The sequence below is a fragment of the Canis aureus genome, chromosome 26 (genome assembly GCF_053574225.1).
Source record: "Canis aureus isolate CA01 chromosome 26, VMU_Caureus_v.1.0, whole genome shotgun sequence".
Taxonomy (NCBI): Eukaryota; Metazoa; Chordata; class Mammalia; order Carnivora; family Canidae; genus Canis; species Canis aureus.
The window spans coordinates 7,167,665-7,189,431 of record NC_135636.1 but is presented as its reverse complement, the minus strand read 5'-3'; the positions used below and the strand labels follow the sequence as shown (position 1 = coordinate 7,189,431).

Here is a 21,767-nt window from a genome sequence, read left to right as displayed (position 1 = left end):
TACAGCCCACCAACACAGTTCATATTCTCCAATTCTAATTTGTGGAGTCCCTAGGAGTTCTGCTGTATTTCCACTCCAGAAATTTACATATATTGGAAACAGAGCCAGACCACATTTTTAAATCACTGCCTTTGTCCCAGAGTCCCCTCCCCCATGCCTCCATACTTACTGCCTTTCTCTTGCTACTCAGATTCTAAGAGCCCTGATGTTAATCTGGGATGGTCCTGATAGAGCTTCCCCACCTCCCTCCTAAATAATTTTCCTTCTCTGAGAACTGCCACCTGCTTCGAGCAGTTCCCTCGGTTGGGCAGGAAGATGGTGGGGCAGCTGGAAGTCAGCCACCCTGGCTTCCATCTCTGTATGATTTGGTGGCAATGATTTTCACTCCAGGCCTCCACCCTTCATCTCTGGAACAAATTCACATGATTGGAAAAGGAGGTAATATATGTCATGGACTGGGTTCCCCAAGAAGCAGACTGAGCTGGGATTTGTGGCAAGAGGTTTACTGTGGAGTGTTTTGTGGATTGACACCTCTGAGGGATGAGGGCCCACTCCTAGCAGCAGGGGTGACTATAACAGAGCTGGAGGGCAGAATGGGTGAGGGATCTGGGCAACATGCAATAGTGCCCACCATGGTACATAAAGTGCCCATCCTACAGTAAACAGAGGCCATCATCAGAACACTAAAGCACTTGCATCCATGAATAAGGCCTAAATAACAAGGAGCCTGATTATCTCAAGGGTATTGACTTTTAAGAACGGAAGATGCCAAAATCTTGGATCTGAGGCACTTTGGGGCATTGGGAAAAGTTAAAAATGTGGGGCAACTCAAGAGAGATGTGCATTTCTGGGGAAAAAGTGATAATCTTGGGCAGGTGAGGGACTCAAATCTCAGTCTCCTTCAGCCAGGGACATGCCTTCACAGCAGGGGCCTGCATGGGGAGACAACCCCGTTCACGCCAAACTCTTGGATTTGGTTTACAAGCCACTAGGCCTAGGCCCTGAGGGAGCCCCCAGTGCTTCCTCTGGGATAAAGAACAGACAGGCAAGGGAAAACCCTCCGCTCAGGACACAAGAGTGAGAAAGTAAACACAGAAATAAAAGACCTTCTTATCTCGGACAAAGGAAGAGAGTGACATTATAGCTGATAAAGCCACAACAGGCCCGGATCCTGTCGGCACAGGGCCCAACACTTCCAGATGAACTGGCTCCAATAAAAACCACAGTTCTCCAAAGTTATTGGAAAACTCTAGCCAATCTATTGATTTTCTTCTTCCTTACTTTCCTCAAACTGGAGACTTTACAGCTGCCACTCAACACTTCAGCTACTTGCCTTCCTTTGGCAGTAGACCCTGTGTCCCAGATGGGTGTCACTTCAGTGCCCTGAGCCAGTCCTGTGCAGTCCCTCAGAACCACAGAAGAATGTGGCAAACAAATAGAAATTCAGGAAAATGCTTTAAGCTGTTTTCCTCTGAAGACACAATTTAATACAACTTGATTTATAAATATTTCTATTAGCAAATCACCCACTGCATGTCTAACAGATGTCCTATAAAAGAGACAAAAATTAAAATGTATTAGTTTCTTAAAAATATGGAAAAATAATGTAATGAGAACAATGGCCACTGATTAACCACCTCCTGTGGTGAAGGATTTTCCATGGTTGGAGCAGTTAATCCTCACTGTGACCCTCTCTTGTAGGTGAGCCCACAGAGACTCAATGGTGTTAGGGCTCAGTAAGTGGTAGAGCCTGGATTCCAAGGGGGGACTTTAGGACTAATAAGAGGCCCAGACTCATCAATATTGTGCTTTCTGTAGCCAGGTTATAGTTCCTGAGTTTGAAGTGCATGCGCTTTTTTGATCCAAAAGATAGTGAGGCTTAAAGAGGATGTATAGACTCTCTGTGCCAACTCCACAATTAAAAACACACGATCCTGCCATGAGTAGTAGCTCTAATCACATTTGATAATAAATTACCCCAACCTTCCCATCAGCTCAAATATTAGAGACACAAATAAAAGCTCTCATAGCACAGTGAGAACAGAGAGCCATCAAATTACATCCCCATTCCCTCTGTGATGAAGGGCAGTGTGAGTACAGTCCCAACTGACACAAGCACCTCAAGCCTACGGTGCCATTAAACCACCATCAAACTGCACCTAAGGCTATTCATCCAAATTAGAGCTCTGCTGGTCCCCAAGCCCCAGCCAATTTCACCACCCCCTTCCAGAGTTACCTACGCCTCAGTTTAAAGAGAGACAGAGATGAAAGTGCCAGATTCGTTCTGCCCAAATCAGTTGCCTGACATTGCAAACACGAACACATGTCCTGCACATGCAAAGACCCGCTCCTCGCAAAATGACCTGGGTTGTATTTTGTGAAACGTAATTACAAAAGAGACATGAAACCGAGCAGAGTATTGGCTCAAACAGAGGTGTTATTACAAAAAGAGAGGTGGACGGCATCTCTGGTGCTGCCCCATTACAGGGGAGCAAATCTCTCGCCTGCTGGCCTGTCAAGAGGCAATATTCCAAATGCTGAGTAATTCCCAGTCAGGCAGCTATTAATTCAGTTATCCACTTTGCCAACGTCTCAATGCTAGAAACTCTGTCAGAATTCATTTTCTCCGCATATCCGTTTGTAGGGTCTTACAGGTCTGTAGCTGTCTGTGTTCAGCATCTGTTACTGCCTTTTTACTATTCTGTAACCTTTAAGCTTCTGGTTGTGGCTGAGAAATGCAGGATCATTTGAAGGGCATTTCAGTTTTCATTGTTACTATTATTATTCATTTTCACGTACCTTTAAATGATTTCAACATTATCTTAGAACAGTATAAACAGTGTCATCTTACTAAAGTAGATGAATATAAATAATTTTTTACAGGGTCTATACTTTGTAAAATATACATTTTTAAGATCTCAAGAGGCACCCCTGTAAGATTTTTAAAAATAAACAAGACCTAAAAGCCCCACCAGAATTAGTGTGGCTTGTTCTTTTAGTCATATCGGTGACTTAGGAACAAAAATTTATTGCCAAAAAGGCTCTTTAAAACCTGCACTTTAAAAGTCAAGGGCATTTAGATCCTGCAGCAATGGACTTACTTTCAGATTTTCTTCGAACTCGTTTAAAAATGAAATGTAGTTTATATTTTGAAATATGCATAAGCTTATAAAACAATAAAAATAAAGTCAAATAAAGCAGGCTAAATCTGAACATTTATTGCCAAGGCGAGGTGAATAAAAATGAAAAGGAGTTTTCTTTTAATTGGTTTCTGAGACTTTAGAGAGGATACCTGAAGTATTTTTCCTTCTTTCTCTTACCTCCTCTCCTCCTCCTCTTTCTACGCTCCCCTCACCATATTGACAATTCTATTGTTATCCCAAGCCAGCAGTCTTGTGGGAAAAGGAACTGCTGAGATCTAAAAGGCAACACGGCCAGAGCCTTTGTAAAGAAGCTGTCCTACCCTAAGTGCATGGCAATCAAATAATGCTAACCATAAGAGCAATGACCATAAAACCTTGAAACGCAGATTCAGTGTTTCTTAGATGCTACTAGAAGGTTAAGGATTTTGCCTGCCCTGCTATTAGGTGTCTAGGATACAGTGTTAGGTGATGACGTCAAAAGTCTAGCTGGACCCCCACCTCCTTGGACAATGCAATCATTCTGACCCCCTTTGGGCCCGCATTTTTTATTCATTGCCACCTCTCCCAAAGTCCATCTTCTTCAATAGGCATGGCATGGCTGTCAACCGCTCGCTCCAGGGTGGCCCCCTTTACGCTTAACCAGGAGGCTGTGATCACCTGTGTGGGACAGGGAGACAGGGTTCTTGTGTTAAGACAGAAGCTAACCTAGAACAGCAAACAGACTGAGAAGGCAGCAGTTTCCTTTCAAGCTCTTTCTGACAGCCAGAGTGACACCGTGTAAAAATGCACAGGATGTTTTAAATGTGGATTTAAACATATTTTCAGGGGCTCCTGGGTGGCTCAGCCGTTGAGTGTCTGCCTTCCGCTCATGGTGTGATCTTGGAGCCCCGGGATCGAGCCCCTCATTGGGGTCCAGGCAGGGAGCCTGCTTCTCCCTCTGCTATGTCTCTGCCTCTCTGTGTGTGTCTCTCATGAATAAATAAAATCTTAAAAAAAATAAATAAAATAAACGTGTTTTCATGTGTTGTGATCCCAGAAAACAGTGGCAAAATAAGCATCACATTCTATCGTCCCTTCCCTAAGGCAGAGATTCCAAGACTTTACCGCACATTAGAATCACCTGGGCAGCTCTTCAAAACTCTGGCGCCCAGGCTGCACCCCAACAAGGAACCAGAATCCCTGGGGGTAGGGCTCAGCCATCAAATGTTTTAAAGCTCCCCCTACCTCCCTACCTCCTGGTGATTGTAATGTGCAAGCACTTGGAGAAGCGGTGTTTTCAAGAACACTTTTTGCATTAGCAGGACTGGCTGAAGTGGTCTTTATTCAAAGGCATAAAAACTAAACATTGATTCTAGATGGCTGTGCAGTCGGCTTATTGCAGCACTAGGGAGGAGCCCTCAGATCGTGATGGTGATGCGGGTCTTTGCCTGCATACAATCTGCAGACCCTGTCTAATATTTTCCATACCGGGCAATGAGATCACAAACTCCAAAACACTAAATCAAAACCGGAGGCATTACGGGTCTTCAATAAAACTCCACAGCCCATACATAGGGGAGGAGGGGCGAAAATCAGAACCATCACCAAGCTGCGGACATAGCACTATATATATGTATACACAGCAGGCATCGGGATATTGCCGCAATCAGACAAAAGAGTTATCAAGCAGTAATTAGCTACAAGTGATCAGTAAAAGTTACAAAAAATTCCACTTGTGCCTGAAAGAAAGCTCATCATAAAGGACACTTGATTTCTGACAAGGAAAATTATTTAAGTGGCGTCTCGGGGAGAAATAACATCAGAGTATGCATATGAAATATTAAACGAACCCAGAGACCCTGCTTTGAGAATGCGCAGTTCCAGAGGCCTTCAAGACTTCTGAGCTTGTTCTACAGACAAACCCACAACCAGGGAACAAAGCTTTTATTCCAAAATAGCAATGTTTCTAAATACTACAGGGGATATGAAAAATAAAATCAGTAACAACTAACTATGAATGATAATCTTAAGCATGCAAAAATAGGTAACCAAAAATGGGCACAGGATTCCTGCTTCACTGTCCATCTGCCTGAGGGCAAGTTGAGAATCATTTGACAGCAGGTTTCTGTGTTCTCTCTGTGCCCAGCTTACTATCACAACAATCATTCTGCAAAACCTCTTCACTATCCAGTTTCCAGCGCTTGAATTATGGCTCTGTGTGTGTGTGTGTGTGTGTGTGTGTGTGTGTACGCACATGCACACAATGAAGCCTGACAAGGACTCATCTTTAATAAGAAATCAGACAAATCCAGGTAAACTGGGCTGGCTAGGCATTGCCTTTAATTCGAGAAAAAGGCTCTCCTCTAGTCCTTCGGTTTCCACATCCTTATTCATATCCAGGTTCTACGTTCAGAGGATGAGAAATTTCCAAAGCATTCAAGGGCAGTTCACTTCAGGCTGGTTCCAATTAGGCTGGCCAGTGTGAATGCCTCAGACGTGTCAATAGTTGCAGCAGGGCATGTCTGATTCACCAGGGCATCCTCTGGGCAGCAGGAAACCCTTGCCCACTGCTGTCTACGTGACTCATCTTGTAGGCAGGCATGCCTTCACCCTGTCGGTTCCCTTCAAAACTGTCACTTCTATCTTTTGTCCCCATGTGGCTACTCCTGGATCTCTCTTTTTTCAAGCACCCAGACTCTGCAGGAGATATGCCCCATGGACGTTTTAGGTTTCCCAAATATTTCCACTTTAATATTGCTGCTGTTTAGACTTTAAGCACTGTCACATAAACATTTCTGAGAGCTCACTGCAAAGGTGGAATTTTGACCTGTGCCTGAAGCCCTGTGAGGATTTTATGTTGATGGAATAAAATGAAATAGATTTAATTAAATAGTATATAAGTCATTCTATAGGGGAAATTGAAGCTTATCTGACATGATCACTGCCAGGGAAATCAGGGAGATTTAAGAATAAAGGAAGCCATGGATTGGGCACCTATTTGAACACATGCAAGAATGACAAGGACGCTGCTCCTGCAGAAAGGTTCAAAGAAACCGTTCCTTTCTGCAAGTGACACCGTTTTCCTATACTTTATTTTTATCACCCAACTGCAACATTTAAAATGTTTCTACTCCAAAAGGGATGCTACAAATGCAGTAGTCAGATCCCTGCATCACAGGATAGAAAGTATCTTGGATCTTCATTTGCCAGAATCAATTTATCCGTGTTTGTTTCTTGTGGGAGAGTTAGGGCAGATGTTTTTTGATTTTTTTCTTCTACCTCTTTGAATCCAATGCGGGGACTGCTTTGTTATTCACACGGAAAATACTCTATTCTTTCATTGTAGAAAAGTGACAAAAATTATCTTTCTCTCCTCTTCCAGCGGCAGCCAGTGTAGGCAGACATGGCTCTCCACCCCGCTCCCCACTACCAACTTGACCTGTTTTCCATAACAAACATTTCCAGGATAGCAAATAAAATAGGAGGCTAGTCACAGGACTTCAAGCCCATCTTGGTCTCCAGCAGGCCAAGTGCAAACAAACCTCTGAACCGTTTGAAGATGGTTTTTGTTCTTGGGTGCTCTTTAAAATTTTCAGCACCTTCATTTGGATTTGTGGAGTGTGTCCCAAAGTGGAGCGGCAGGTGCAGGGCGCGACTCCCCCACCCGCCTTCGCGGTGAGTCCCCTTGGCGAGGAGGTCGCAGCAGCCCGGCACTCCGTGGGCACCACTCGCAAAGGGGCCGATATAGCCTCGAGTCCTCCTCCCTCTTGCCTCCCCTCCCTCCACCACAGCGGCCACTCCAGGTGGCATTTCATTACTTTATCTCACGTTCCCTGTTCCCGCGAGCTAGTTTGCTGCTCACGCGTTCCAGGAGAGTTTGCAATTCCCTCTTGGGGTCAGCTCTTCCTCCCGTGTGTCTCCTTGCAGCTGGCCATTTCTTACCATTAGCATTTTTTAAAGTGTGATGCGTGGGATATTTGCAAATCTGTGTGTGTGTGGGGGGGCGCACCATATAACTTGGGGCATAAAGGGCGTAGTAGCCTGCGCTACTTTTTTGAAGAAGGAAAATTAAGATTCGGTTTGACTTCGATTTCTGACCACACGACGCATCGCACAGTGCTCTTAAAATCACAGCAGAGACTCTGGGACGGGGCTGAACCGGGACCCAGGCTGGAGCCACTGCTGCTCCGCAGGCCGAAGCACGGCTTTCGGAAGGAAGGAAGACCGGGATTCTGGGGCTGCTCGCGCGGAGCCCGCGCGGGTTCTGCGCCCGGGGCGGGAGGCTGCTGCCCGAGCCGCGCGGGTCCTCCGGCACAGGCTCCGAGCGGGCCCTCCCGGGAAGCTGCCTGCGTCTCCTGCCCTCGGGTCCTCCCTGGTAGACTTGACAAGCAAGCCGGGGCGCGTCTGACCTCGAGGCTGCTTCTCCAGCCCGCGGGACCAGAGTCGGGCTTTCATCGGCTCCCGAAGACCATGAAATACGCGGCTCCCGGGAACACCCCGGCCTACAGCGACCAGCACGTTTCCTTTGCATCCTAACGGCTCCCTGAGATAGTCCCACCAAAAATTAAAACGACGCAGGATGCATAAAGTAGGTGTGATCGCCACTCCAGGGGTGACCCTGAACGACCCTTCCCACCGCCGCCAGCGCCCAATTCACCCCCCATCGCCGCGGGGAGCGGGGGAGGCAGGCACTCTTTTCCTGCCTCATCTTTAACTCACGGTTTTGGCCCGAAGTCTGCCTCTCCTTCCTCTGCCTTGGGAAATGTGGGTCAGTTCCCGGGGACCCTCATGTCCGTCCTTAGCCCTCAGGGCGTCCAGCGCTCCCTGGACCCGTCATGTCACAAGTCCCGGCGCGCGCCTTTAGCTCGGCGGCTCCCGGGCCCCTGGGAACCGTCCTTCACTTGCAGCGTGCGCCCTGGGCGCTCAAAACCACCAAGCCAAACCCAGTCCGCTTACACATGGAACTGAGATTTTTTTTTTTTTTTTTTACCTCTGCGGGTTCAGAGCCAACCATGCCGCCCTCCCTTTGGTCGTATAGGGGACCAAGCTGCATCCCAGGGAGTAGAAGAGACGTTTCCTTTCCTTCCTTGCCTTCGACAATCCCACCTTTGGACCGTCTCGCCCCCAGCCCAGCCGGCCAGGGGAATCTGCAGAGTCTGGCCGGAGGCCGACAGGGGGCGACAAACTGTAAGCTTTTTCGGGGGCCGGGCGGTGAGTAGGCTGCGGCTAGCGCAGTGTGGTCCCCGCAACCGGCAGCCGGGTGCAGGAGGGGTGGGGTGGGGTGGGGTGGGAGGAAGATGTGGGATGTGAAGTGAGGGCTGGCGGGCTCTGACACCATAAAGAACTCCTGGGCCCAGTCTTCCAACCACCTCCCCAGCCCCAACGGCCTTAGCCCAGGGGAATGAACAGAAGATGCTCTCCTGCGCTGCCCATCTGGGCACCTCCTTGCCAGCCGCCAGCGCTCTACTAGCAGACGCGGAGTGATGTTCCCCTGACAAGGCAATTGCGAACCAGCTCTCACTGTGGCACTTCTGACTTTATTTGCTCTTCCTTGAGCGTGCACGTCGACTCCTCTCCTACAGGAGAAAAACAAAAAATGCCTTTAGCTGCTTCACTTGGTCTTGGGGGTGCACTGGGTTATGGATGCTGTGGTTCCCACGTCTAGGAACCCATCTTTTTGTTCTCCAGCCCCCGACTTGAAATTCAGGCGATGGAAATCTAGATCAGAGGCTAACAGGTTCCAAAGGACCTAGGAAAAACTAAGGGGAGAAGTGCTGCGCATGCCACTCCTGCAGCCTCTGAACACTCCACGTCCTGTGTGTGCTCAGTTCTCTGCTCCGTGCCTTTGCAGAGCTCCGCGCTCAAGCGTGCCCACCTTAATCCAAACCGCATCCTCCCCTACTCCCGACCGTAACCCGACCCTGACGGTCTTAAACAGGCTTCTTCTTCCAAATAGTTCCACCCCACTCTCCTCTTGCTAGAGCGCTGGCTGTCCTCTTCCCTGTCCCGGTGGCCTCCCCGACGCTCCCAGAGCCCAAGACTGCACTATGTTCTCCGTGCAGCGGAGGGAAGAGTCCTTACCTCTTCAGAACCTGAGTTTTCTTTTTCCAAGGGTGACTCTTGCCTGGGCCCCTGCCCCAGCCCTGCCGAGCCCCTCGCTCTCTGTCCGGAGAGGCCAGGGTATAGGGCGCAGGCCTTTCGGACACATTTCCACAGGTCGATTAGGAGCGATTGGATGCTCTTTGGTCCGGTAGCGGAGGGTAAGAAGATCGCCGCTACTCCCCGGGCTGCGCTGGTCGGGTGCATCTGTGGCTCCCGCAGCGGCTCCCGCAGCGGCGCCGGCGAGCGGCCGCAGTATGCAGCTCTCCGCCGGCTCCCAAGTTCTAGACTCTTCGGGGACGCAGGACCGGGGAGCTTCTTGCCTCCGGAGGAGAGCTGGGAATCCTGAGAACTGAGCACTCCCTCGTAGGTGCCCCCTTCCTGCTCCTGCTAGTTCCGCCAATGCCCTTGGTGCTGATTGACCCCCAGCTCTGAACTCCTACATCTCAGCCTCCTTTTGTCAGTTCCGTGCAAAATCGGGAGCTTTCTCCCTCCACCTGCTGTCTCTTGGACCCCACTGCCTGACTCCCTCTGGGACGATCATGGTTGGCGACACAAGCTGGGAAGTCCAGAACCGGGTGTTGACTCAATTAGAAATGGAGAAGTGTTGACAGGCAATGCTAAGGCCAAAGAGTTCAGGGTTGTGCCAACCCTCACACAAATAAAGGGGAAAGGACCATTCCTGACTTAACAAGACCCCGGGAAGCCACAGGTGCTGGGTGGAAGATGAGGCTAGGCCGCCCGGGTGGAAAAGGATGTGGGCTTTCTGGCCTGATGGAAAGGAACTGTCTTTTAGGCCTAGAGTGGAAGCTGTGGTGTGTGACCTCCCATAGGCCAGGCCACCAGGACAAACCTGGGGTCTGAGAATGAAGGATCTCTGTTCCTGGGAGCAGCAGCCCACAATTACTTTCTGACTGGTGTCCTGTGCCACCTATCAGAAATGAGTTCCGGTGGGTGGACGTGTCCGCAGACAGACAGAATCTAGAATGTGCCCTTTTTACATCACTGAAATCACACCACTGTCCCAATGGAGTGGGTGGCAGTTAAGTATTATAAAAATTTCCCTGAAATCTGGTTTGGGGCGTCCTCTGGAAATGAGACACTCAGGAGTCTGTTCAACCCCAAACAGCTCTCCCGGACAAGCACCAGGCACCACGCTGAACACTCACCACAACACAGCCATGACCGCAGCTGGGTTACTGGCACCAGTCTCTCCATGCCCTGTCGGGAGAGGGGCGGTAGAGGCAGCTATACACTAATGACCTTGCTATGATCAACTTTTACCCACTGGTATCTTAGCGGTAATGTTGGTGCAAGTAGTAATAAAACTAAAAGCAAAACTAGTACTAGTACTAATAGTAGCACTAATAAACCCTCATCAATTTGTTGCGACTACCCCATCATTCTCAAAACCGGAGGCATAAGGGGCTTCAAGGGGAGCCAGGAGAGTGGAAGGTCCCAGGTCCCGCTGGGGTTAGGATTTGTGTGTGTGTGTGTGTGTGTGTGTGTGTGTGTAGGGGGGGGATGGGTTGCGGAGGTGGCCGAGGGGGGAGGAGGACAAGAGGAGGGGGTAGAGTTTCAGGCCGGGGAGGGGGGCGCCGGATGCAGTGACGGGAACCAATGAGCTGCCAACTCGCGCGTCTCCGGCGTGACTGCCGAGATTGACGTGGAGGACACGTCAAATTGATCTCCGCACGCTGCAGCCTCCCGGTCAGACGAATTTCTCCTAATCGGATGAAGTTCACCCTAGGCCTGGGGTCGCGGGCGTGGAGAGGGTCCTGGGAGCGCCCGGCGGCGGGGGAGGGCGGCTGCGCGCTCGGCGGCGGCGCACCGCGAGTTTCCAGCCCGCCGCCCGGCCGCCGCGGCTCTCGGCTCGCGCGCGCCCTCCCTCTATGCCTCTCCCGCGGCGGCGGCGCCCGAGCTCTCCCGGACTGCGCCGGGCCCAGCCCCGGCCGCCTCGGCGCCAGGCAGCTGGCTGGCCCGCACGCTATGGGTAAGGGGCGGGCGGCAAGCGGGACGCGGGTGAGCAGACGAGGCGGGTTGGGTCCCGGCGCCTCCCTTTCCTCCCTCCTGGTCCCGGGCCCCGGACTAGTCGCGTCCTCCGCACGCCCCCAGCCATCTGGGGCTGGGTGGGGGGAGGTCGGCGTGTCGCCCCAGGGGATGTCGGAGGGGATGTACCGGTTGACGCGTCAAAGTCGAGCCCGGCACGCAGGGCTGAAGCGCGCGGCGCCCCCTCCGCAGCCCCTTGGCGGGCGCCCTCTCCCACGCACGGACCCGGTCCGTCTGCTCGCCCTGCGGGACGCGGAGGACCCGCCGCGAGCTCCTCCGGAGGCGCGCCTGGTGCGGCCACCCTGCTTGGCTAACCCGCCGGTGTTCTCTCCCCCGCCTGTTTACTCTCGTCCGGCGCGTCCGCAGAGCAGACGTACGGCGAGGTGAACCAGCTGGGCGGCGTGTTCGTCAACGGCCGCCCCCTGCCCAACGCCATCCGCTTGCGCATAGTGGAGCTGGCGCAGCTGGGCATCCGACCCTGTGACATCAGCCGGCAGCTTCGCGTATCCCACGGCTGCGTGAGCAAGATCCTGGCGCGCTACAACGAGACGGGCTCCATCCTGCCCGGAGCCATCGGAGGCAGCAAACCCCGCGTCACGACCCCCAACGTGGTCAAGCACATCCGGGACTACAAGCAGGGCGACCCTGGCATTTTTGCCTGGGAGATCCGCGACCGGCTGCTGGCCGACGGCGTCTGCGACAAGTACAACGTGCCCTCCGTGAGCTCCATCAGCCGAATCCTGCGCAATAAGATTGGCAGCCTGGCGCAGCCCGGGCCCTACGAGGCGAGCAAGCAGCCGCCACCGCAGCCCGCGCTGCCCTACAACCACATCTACCAGTACCCCTATCCCAGCCCTGTGTCGCCCACGGGCACCAAGATGGGCAGCCACCACGGGGTCCCGGGCACAGCAGGCCACGTCAGCATACCCCGTTCGTGGCCCTCGGCGCATTCGGTCAGCAACATCCTGGGCATTCGGACGTTTATGGAGCAAACAGGTCAGTCCGGGGGGCCCTCTGTAGCGTTCCTGGAAGGGGCAGAAATGGGGATTGGAGGTGGTGGGGGGGCGTGGACATGCGGGTGGAGGGTCACATCTTCCTCGGACCAGTTTTGGCAAAAGGGAGGGTTCAGGGCTGGGCAGGGAGACTGAGGGTCTTGGGCCTTCTGTGGGAGTCCTCTGACATCTTGAACATTTTATGACAAATATGGAAAATATTTCCCAAATGGAAGAGCAATCGCTGACCACAAAATCGGAGGCCTGAAATTGTGCTTTTTCATTCTTGCAAAAAGTATGCAAAACCCTATCACCAGATCTAAGCCAAACAAACCACAGAGTCAATCCTGCGACCTTTTCTTATGATCCTGATCTTCTGGGTTCCCTCAGCATTCCCCAGAGGGTTCTGTTCCTTCCAGGCCCAAAGAGTCTTTTGAGTAAAAGGGAAACGGGAGGTGTCTGGCAGGTCCTAATGCGGCCTACATCTCCAGCAGGCCCAGCAGCCCTGCAGCTCCTGGACCTGGGATCTCCCAGCCATCCTGGGGGGGGGGGGGGGGGAGTCGCTAGGATTTGCCCTTTGCCTGCAGTTATAACCTGTCAGTTCCTCTTTCTTCACAGGGCTGGGAGGCAGGGGAGGGAGAGGGAGGGAGGTTTGGAGTAGCCTTGATTTAAGGCTCAGAAGGAACTTACGTGGGTTGGGATGGAGTCCCCAGTCTCTTCACAGTGTCCCCTGCTCCCAACAACCAGCCAGGGAATTGCAGGATCTTAGATGAGCAGACTCAGGATGGGGGTAAGAAGCAAAACTCACCTTATCTCAAGAGAGAGGAGGGCCGGCTGGAAGGAAACTGAATGCTTAGCTCCAGTGGCAGTAAGGTGCGCCTCCAAGGCAGATGCCGGGTACAGCTTTGTTTCTCCGGGTGATTCAAGCCAGAGCTGTGGCTAGTGCTGGGCCAGAGCTTCCCAAGGTGCAATCAGTTGACTGGGAGGCGACTTCATCAGGTCTGCACTCAAATCTGGAGTCTTCTCTTGGTTACCCATGCACACACACGCTCCAGGAGCAGATCTGTGCCTGGGACACACGGGGGTCTCTGGGTTGTTGCCTCCTTTGGGAGATTTGGGCTGTATCCAGAGGCAGTTCTGCCTCGCCTTCCATACGCTTGTTGAGACTGAGAAACCCATGTAATTCCCATGAGCCTGCTGTGGATTTGAACTTGGACTTTTGGGGGCACAGCCTCCAGACAGGTTAAAGTCGGCTTGGCGGAGCGCGCCTAGCCCTGGCCCGACAGGTCACCTGCCACCAGAGTCTTACTGTTTCGCGGGAAGCGGGTCTGAGGTTGGGAGGAGCGGGGAGCTTTCTCCCCTCTGCCCTGCTGGGAGTGAAAGTGAAACCGGGTACCCGCCACCCCTCTGCCTCCCGTCGCTCTCAGAGCCTTTGGGCACCTCAGGAGTGCCGGAGGACCCTCGGCGGCCCGCGGGTACCAGCTTGCGTGGAAACGTGTGGGCCGGGGGGCCGCGCGCGGGCCCCGCGCAGACTGGGGTGCCCCGCTAATTCATCCCGTGTCCCCGCAGGGGCCCTGGCTGGGAGCGAAGGGGCCTCCTACTCCCCCAAGATGGAAGACTGGGCTGCCGTGAACCGCTCGGCCTTCCCGGCCGCGCCCGCCGTGAACGGGCTCGAGAAGCCGGCCCTGGAGGCCGATATTAAATACACTCAGGTAAGTGGCCGAGGGGCAGCGCAAGGAGGTGTCTTCAACGGGGGCGCAGGGGGTTGGTTGGCGGGTGCGGGGAGAGAAAGAGAAGGGAAGACTCGCCCCCCGGGGCTGGGATCGAGTCGGGGTGTCTGGCCGCGCAGCCCGCCAGAGTCAGCGCCACAGATTTATTGCTCTTTTTCTCAAGCACACTAGTTGGGGGACGCTGTGGCTGACCAGGGAATTGCCTTGCTTTTTGCCAAGATATTTTGTAAGAGAAAAGAAGACGCTGGGACCCAGAACCCAGAAGGGAGAGGGCTCCCCTCTTCTGAATCCGGGTTGGCGAACACCGCGACCCCCCTGGCCTTCTACTATTGTGTCTACCAGTTTGCTTGGAAATCCCTTTGCCTGAGGCCTGACTGCGAGAGTCCGAGGCCAGGCCGCGAGTGGGGGACGGCTGAGCGGACGCAGGGGGACACGGGGATTCCCTAGCTCAGAGATTGCGCGCCCGAGCGGAGGCGGGACTGCCTGCTGCTGAAGGTCTGTCCCTCTCGTCCCTCCAGGCCGCCTCGGGCCTCTCTGCGGTGGGCGGCTTCCTGCCGGCCTGCGCCTACCCGGCCTCCAACCAGCACGGCGTCTACAGCGCCCCGGCCGCCGGCTACCTCGCCCCGGGCCCGCCGTGGCCGCCCGCGCAGCCGCCCCCGCTCGCGCCCCCTGGGGCCGGCGTCGCCGTGCACGGCGGGGAGCTGGCCGCAGCCATGACCTTCAAGCATCCCAGCCGGGAAGGTGAGGGGCCTGGGTGCGGAGGGCGTCGGTGGATGGCCCCGGGGTAAGGAAGGGTGCGCGGAAGGAGGGTAAGCGCGGGACGAGGTGGCAGAGAGAGAGACGGACAAAGAGGGGAGAGCTGGAGGGCTGGAGTGGGTCCCAGGCATAAATCCTTCCGAAGCCTTTAGCTTCTTGAAGCAGATTGATTTATAACAGGTGTATGCCCTGTTCTTAGAAAGGCAGGCAGAGCTTGAGAGAGGCGGTAGGACTGTCCCTCCTGACTTGTACTGAGAGAGAAGGAAGAGGGTCAGTTTGGCAAACAGAGCTCCAGCTTTGAACCTGGTTTTGTGTCGTTGACCGTGTCATTGCTCCTTTCTGGGTCTCAGTTTCTCCATCTGCAGAAGGGCTCAGAAGCATCATCCAGGCCCACCTTTCTTCAGCTTGCAGAGCTTTGCCTTCTGTGGTGGACTACACCTGATTCTTCTGGGTACCTTTCTCTCTTCTCCTTTGTTCCTCTCCTTCTCTCTTTCCTTCCTTCCTTCCTTCCTTCCTTCCTTCCTTCCTTCCTTCCTTCCTTCCTTCCTTCCTTCCTGTCCCTGGTCTTCGATTCATTTGCTTAACCATATGCTTTGGGAATGGAGAGAGCATTTCAACCATGTATCCCCAATCTAGACCTTTGAACTCTGTGTGATTGGGGGTCCTTCTTTCTGTGGGAAATGGAGCAGGAAGTTCTCCTTCCTCTTCTCCTTCCCTGATAAGTCCAGTAACAGACTTCAGGTATTTATTTCATTGATGGTCAACAGTGTGAGGGGCCTCTTCCTACATTGCCCTCAGGGTTCTATTTTTCCCCTATAACTTGGGAAAGGCTCACCTGCTTTTGAATCTCATTTTCCTCATTGGCGAACAAGGGCTGGATTCACTAATTTCAAGCCTTCCCGCATGTAGGTTCTTCTCACCAGAAATGTGCAACTTCCACAACTCTATAGAAGAGGAAAAGTCACCTTGGGGCAGGGGTGGGGTCCCAGCCCCAGCAGTGAAGGAGACAGCACAAACCTGGAGGGCAGTATGGGGAAGAAGGATGTTTTAGATTACAAAAGGATTTTTACCACCTGATCTTCCTTACACCTGCCAAGATGGAGGTTAGTCAGGCGACAGGCGGGGGCTTCCATCTTTGTGACATTCAGGCAAAAAACTTTATTTCCATGTAGTTTCAGTGAGCTGCAATAGCATGATCAGGGAGAGAGAAACCATTAAGATGCCATCAGTAAATAACAGTCAAGTGGAGGGAATTTTTTTTTTTCTCTTCACTTTTTCTAGAGCATAAACATCTTGGGGCATAAATTTAAAAAACAGAATTAGAACTCCTTAAAACTTTACATTTCAGGACAGATTGTGGTGGGAGGGGGTGTCTCATGGTGAGTGCTTTTGCTCAGGGTCTTGTTCTTGGCCTTGAATCTACCTGCTTCCTTAAAAGAAGTTATGTGCTGAATTAGGACTAGAAATGGAATTTTCTCCATTACACAAGTCATTTAACTAAGCAGGTCATTTGAATTAGAAAAGTATATCCACAAATTGCAATGATTTCCACCCCCCTCTGGTGTGTGTGTGTGTGGGGTTGCAGAAAGCTCTTTATCTCCAGAATAGTGCGGTTGTTTGCTAACCCCGCCACTTCATCTGGAGACATTTCAGACTGTACATTAGAAACAAAATATGACGTGTAGGTAACAATCCGAAGGGAAAACACACAGTTCAGAATTCTAAACTAACTCTAGCGAATTGAGGGGGTGAGAATCTGTTCATGGTTGATTTTCTCTAGAAGATACTTTCTTTCTGAAATACAGGGCCATTTAATGGCTCTGACATTCAGGTTTTACCTGTATACTTGCTTCCTGTTATGAAACGTCCCACCCATTTTCAAGATCCACAGCAATAATTAGCTACCTTAGTTATAAAAAATTAATGCTCGTTTCCTGACTCTCACAGTTCTTGAAATATCTAGATAAAAGATCATCGAATAAATCAGGTCCATCACTATAAATGATTTCTCAAGCTGGCATACAAGTGTTAGTGTTTGGACAGGAACATAAAAATCATGAGAATTACATGCCTATTTGGGTCATGGAGTTTTACCCTTCTCACTGGCAGAAAAGTGGACTTTAAAGACTCTCCCCTGCCCCTCCCCCAGCCCTCCCCACCCACTGGTCTTTGAAAAATTACAAAGTAATAAGAATCACTGCCTTTAATTTTTTTCTAATCTTTTCTTAAATTGTCTCACCCTAACTAATCCCATTTACTATCATTAATTGTTGTTCAGTTTTTAAGAATAGTAGGAATAACATTTACTGAATTTTTTTCAGTAACAAAAATTTTCTAATGAAGGCAATTTAATATTATGAATGCTCAGTAAAAAAGCAAATACTTTTGATCATCTGGTGCATACATGCACAACACACATATGCTATTATATCTACCTGTCTATCTGCACATCCATCTATTTCAGTGCATCCTCCAAACTAGGTGCAAATGAACATTAACTTACCCTGAGGGAAGCCGAATCAAATGTCAAATTTTGCATTGCTGCTTATTATTTTTATCTTGGTAAAGAGGAGCAAGGCTGGGCTCCCTACCTAACTTGTAGATGAGAAAATATGATTTATGTTTTCCATCTGTGAAAGGAAACTTTGATTCTTGGGGCCTGAGAGAAAAGGAAAGCTCCACCTCATCTACTTTTGGAAGGTACCTGATATTCTTGGAATCTCAGTATCCATGGGATTTCTGATTTCTTGTAGCCAGCACAGGACTGTCTCCACACACCTCTTTCCCACCTCTGGACAGGTGACAGGCCTCACTAGAGGTTCCCGCAAGACAACTGGTATTTACAATTACACTGTGTTTTCAGAAACCATCAAAACCTCATGGTTCTAAAATCCTTCCCAGAGGGGCTTTGGAAAAACTATGGATTCGAGTATCATTCGAATATCAAATCTAGAACTTGAAGCTAAACTGAACTTGAAGCTTCAGTCCACTCATCTCTGCTTGCGATTAGTTCTTGAAGGATTGATCCTGAAAGCAGACTTTGCCAGAGAGCATTAGGGTGCAGGTGTGTTGGCCTGAGAGATCCAACCACCTCTTGGTTTCATTTGACCTGGCCTGGAGTCCCCTACCTAGACCCCACCTCCATCCGCCCCAACCTTGGTCCCAGTGACCCTGCAACCGCAGTCTCAATATTTTGAAAACCCTCCCTTGTCTCCCCTCCCACCCCCTAAGATGAAATGAGCTAGCAGGGGGCTTAATGTGGGCTCAAGCCTCTGAAGCCCCCATGACATAGCCACTCATGCTTCCCCGGGGCCCTGCGGGTGGGAAAGGAGGGGAGGAGAGGTTCTATGGCGAGAGTCTGCCACGGACAGAGCTAAGAACATAGCAGCAGGAGTCTCCCCTGTCGAGTGGGGTGGAATCTGTCTCTTGCCCCCTGCGGTGTTTATTTTATACTCGTTCATTTTCTCCGTGGCATTTAAGGCAAGCAGCCCATAGCTGAGAAACCTTCTCCTGTGATGTTTTCTAAACAGGTCCTCACCTTGAAGTGAGTACAGGGTGGAAAGCAAGGGTCAGAAGACTTTGTTGGTTGAGCCGCCACGACTGTGTTTAGGAAAGAGAGCTGAGAGGTGGGGTAGAGCAGAGTGGTCACTTGGCCCTGAAAACCCCTGTGAAACCGTGTGTGTGTTGTGTGTGTGTGTGTGTGTGTGTGTGTGTGAGGTTTTGAACCAGGGGTATCCCCCGTGGCTCCCCGCAGCCACCGCAAGTTGCACCTGGCCTGGGCAGCTGCAAGGCAAGAAAATCCAGAGTTACTCCTGATCCCAAAGTGAAGCGCTTCGAGCACCCCCTTTGAAGAAGGAGTTGCAGGGGAAAAGAAGAAAGCTGAAATGGGCACCTTTAGGTATAAACAACTTGAACTTCCTGCAGGAGGAGCTGAGCGGCCAGGGGCTGGGAGAGGAGAAACAGGTTGCGCCTTCGTGGCGTCACTTTGCTGGTTTCCGGAGGCAAATCTTGGGCCCCTTCCCAAAACCCTAACTAATAGCGCAACGCGCAGGATGCCGTCTGATCTGTCACTTAATCTGGAGGCGATAGGCCCCGGGGCGTGCTGTGCCCGCAGGGCGGACGCAGCTGGACTGCCGGGCCGCGGGGCACAACGAAGTTGGCCACCCACTTACAGCGGGGCCGCCTCCGGTGCCTTAGGGAACCGGGCCGCCGCGGGCCGTCCACCAGGGGCGGCTTGGTGACCGCCTCCCGCTCGGTTAACCCTGCCCTCCGCGAGCGTCCCGAGCCGCGGGGGACGGTGGACCTGACGGGCCGGCAGCTCCCTGGGCCCGCGCGCGGCTGGAGACTGGGTGGCGGTCCGGGGAGGGGCGCGGGGGTCTCCGCTCCCTGCCTCCTTCCCTGCCCCCTCCTCCCCGCCGGGGGCGCACGGGTCGGTAGGGCAGGCCGGCGCCCGGCACTCCTTGGCTGAGACGGTGCGGGGCGAAGACGAGCGCGCTGCGCTGCGGTCAGGGGGCCTTGGCCAGAGCGCCAGGGCCGTGCTCACGGGTGGCTCCCTTGCGGGGATCCGGACGCGCGGGCGCTAGCGGGCGCGTGGGGCCCTTGGCGAGCGGCCCCGGCTTCTTTCTTTAGCCCCCGGAGCGTCCAGCCCAGGTCCTCGCGCTGTCACCCCGTTTGCGGACGTCGGGGCCTCCGGGTCTCTCGCCCTGCGCCGCGCCAGCCAGTGACCCGACACCCCTGTGCTTCCTCCCGCAGCGGCCGATCGGAAGCCGTCCAGCCCCGGCGGCAAGGCCCCGGATGGCCTCAGCAGCTTACACGGACTGCCCATCCCGGCCTCCACCTCCTAGGGGCAGCGCTTCCCCGAGCGCGAGCGCGAGCGCCAGCCCGGGCCCGGAGCGAGCGGCGGACCGGCCGACGGGGCCGAGGGAGCCGAGGGAGCCGAGGGAGCGGCGCGCGGGACCCAGGACAGCCGAGGAGGTGCCCGGAGCCAGCCCGCTCGGCCAGCGCGTCGGCCCCCAGGCCACCCGCCCACCGGCCCGGCGGCCACACTTCCCTTACGGGCCAGGGTTTTTAGGCTTTCCTGACCTTTGGCTTTAGACTGTTTCACCCTCGTCCCGATCCTTGCTCCGACGTGGCCTCCCTCGCCCCGCCAGCCGCAAGTGTTTTTCCTACCTCTCCCAGGGTTGTTCGGCACCTTCCCTTCTTCTCCCCTTGCTCTCTCTCCCCAGCGTCCTTCCTGTCTTCGCGTCCTCCTTCCTTCCTAACCTGCTTTCCTTTCCTTCTTCATGTTCCCCTGCCTTCCTTTTGTCCTCTGAATTTTTCTCCCGTCTTCGTTGCTTCCCTTTCTCCTCTCCCTTCTGCGCCACCGTGCTCCTTTTCCTGTGGTCCTAACCTCCCTTCTCTCTTGAGTGTCTTTTACAGCCAGGAAATCGGTTTCTCTTCATTCCTACTGCTTCCCTGACCTACAGTAGGTCTTCCAGGAGAGCTCCAGACTGGGTTCCTCCACCCTTAGTCCATGGCAGCTGAGACTCTGGTGTCCGCCTCTCGCAGCCCCCGAGCCCTAAGGGAGGGATCTGGGACCTAGGGCATGGACAAAGAGACCACGGCCTTTATTTTATATTTTCATGTTAATGAACCCAAGCAAAGCTGGATGAACTGTCCTCCCCCCCCCCCCATCACATTGTCTGATAATCTGTATGTTCTCAGCACCTAGTGGCTGAGGTTCTCTTTGCTTCCTTTGAGATGATGTCACCCCAAAGAAGATTAGGGTAAGAGTAGAGGGCATTGGGGTCATTGGTATTTCTCTACTTAGAAAACTGTATGTCCTGGAGGTGCCCCTTCTCACCCCTCCACACTTAACAGGAGGGAACCTGACACAATGGAAATGCATCAGCACTGTTTTCAGTTTTCAGGGGTCAGCACATTTGTTCAGTTAAACCACACATTGCTTCTGGGTACAAAGGTGCAATCTGGCTTCTGGTTTGCAAGGGGATGAGGGTCAAAAAAACCCAGAGAGTGTCTTCTAGAGCTGGACACAAGAGCTGTTCACTGCTTCCAGGTTCAGGCGCACTAGTGGCAGGGACCCTGGACATAAAACTTGTGATTTTTGTAGTCATAAAAATATCACCGGTGAGAGTGTCTCACCTGTTAAATGTGGCTACCTTTGAATAAAGGAAAGCATCTGGAGAACGCGTTGTAAGGGTGAGCAAGTCTGTGTCCAGCCTGCAGGGCTGTGTAGGTCCGCCTCACCTACTCTAGTCCCTGACTTGCCAGCACAAACACTGTTCAGATGACGTTCCTGCATCAGTTTATTCACTAGCACTCACTGCCCTGGGGCTGGGCAGGAGGTGGAGGAGAAGATGAAGGAGGAACACTTTCAGGGCTCTGCCCCAGGAAACTCCAAGGGCAGCCTGGAAGAACCAGGGCAGAGAAGCACTGTGCAGAAATCATGCTAACAGAAAGCTGATTCTTACAAGAACGAAAGACAGTGAGCAACAATGAGGACCTTTCCGGAACATTTCTAATGTTCTGAAAGCAAAAGAAAATTATCCCAGGCTACCAAACCATGTAGGGATTTCTAACTACACAGAGGTCTCTGGCTAGTTGTTTTTTTTGTTTTGTTTTGTTTTGTTTTTCCTTTCCATGTTTGGCTTTCTCAAGACATTTTTGAATTGAAAGTTTTGCTTGTAGTGGAGCTGCCTGTTTGGACTAATGGAGGCAACCAGTGAGGAAATTATTTTTTATTATAACTCATTGCAATCATACCCACTGAAGGTATGAACTACAAAACGAGACCTGTTTTTTTTTTTTTTTCATGTAGAAACTTTGGTTTCCAGATTTTCAAAGGCTCTTGCTTTAATGGAACTTTAAAAAAAGTTCCATTTTATAGCTAAGAATATTGGGGACCAACTATTGGTTTCTTTTCTCTGGGCCGTACAGCTAACTACAAATTGCAGGGCTTAGGCACAAAGACTAGATGACAGTGTCTCATCAGAGAACCAGGATGGGGGCTTGAACTCTGA

General features: G+C 52.3%; 1 protein-coding gene across 1 annotated transcript; it reads left to right on the top strand.

The window, feature by feature from the left end:
* The first annotated feature begins 10,941 nt into the window (after positions 1-10,941).
* PAX1 (paired box 1) lies at positions 10,942-19,687 on the top strand. Its single transcript, XM_077871969.1, has 5 exons — positions 10,942-11,214; positions 11,637-12,266; positions 13,832-13,974; positions 14,511-14,733; positions 19,501-19,687. Exons 1-5 carry the CDS (start codon positions 10,956-10,958, stop codon positions 19,590-19,592), a joined length of 1,347 nt encoding a protein of 448 aa, XP_077728095.1. The 5' UTR covers positions 10,942-10,955; the 3' UTR covers positions 19,593-19,687.
* The last annotated feature ends 2,080 nt before the right edge of the window (positions 19,688-21,767 follow it).

Coding starts and splice junctions, on each gene's coding strand:
- PAX1 (XM_077871969.1), top strand. CDS start 10,956: ATGAAGTTCACCCTAGGCCTGGGGTCGCGGGCGTGGAGAGGGTCCTGG. Junction 11,215..11,636: donor GGCTGGCCCGCACGCTATGG/GTAAGGGGCGGG, acceptor GCGCGTCCGCAG/AGCAGACGTACGGCGAGGTG. Junction 13,975..14,510: donor CCGATATTAAATACACTCAG/GTAAGTGGCCGA, acceptor TCGTCCCTCCAG/GCCGCCTCGGGCCTCTCTGC.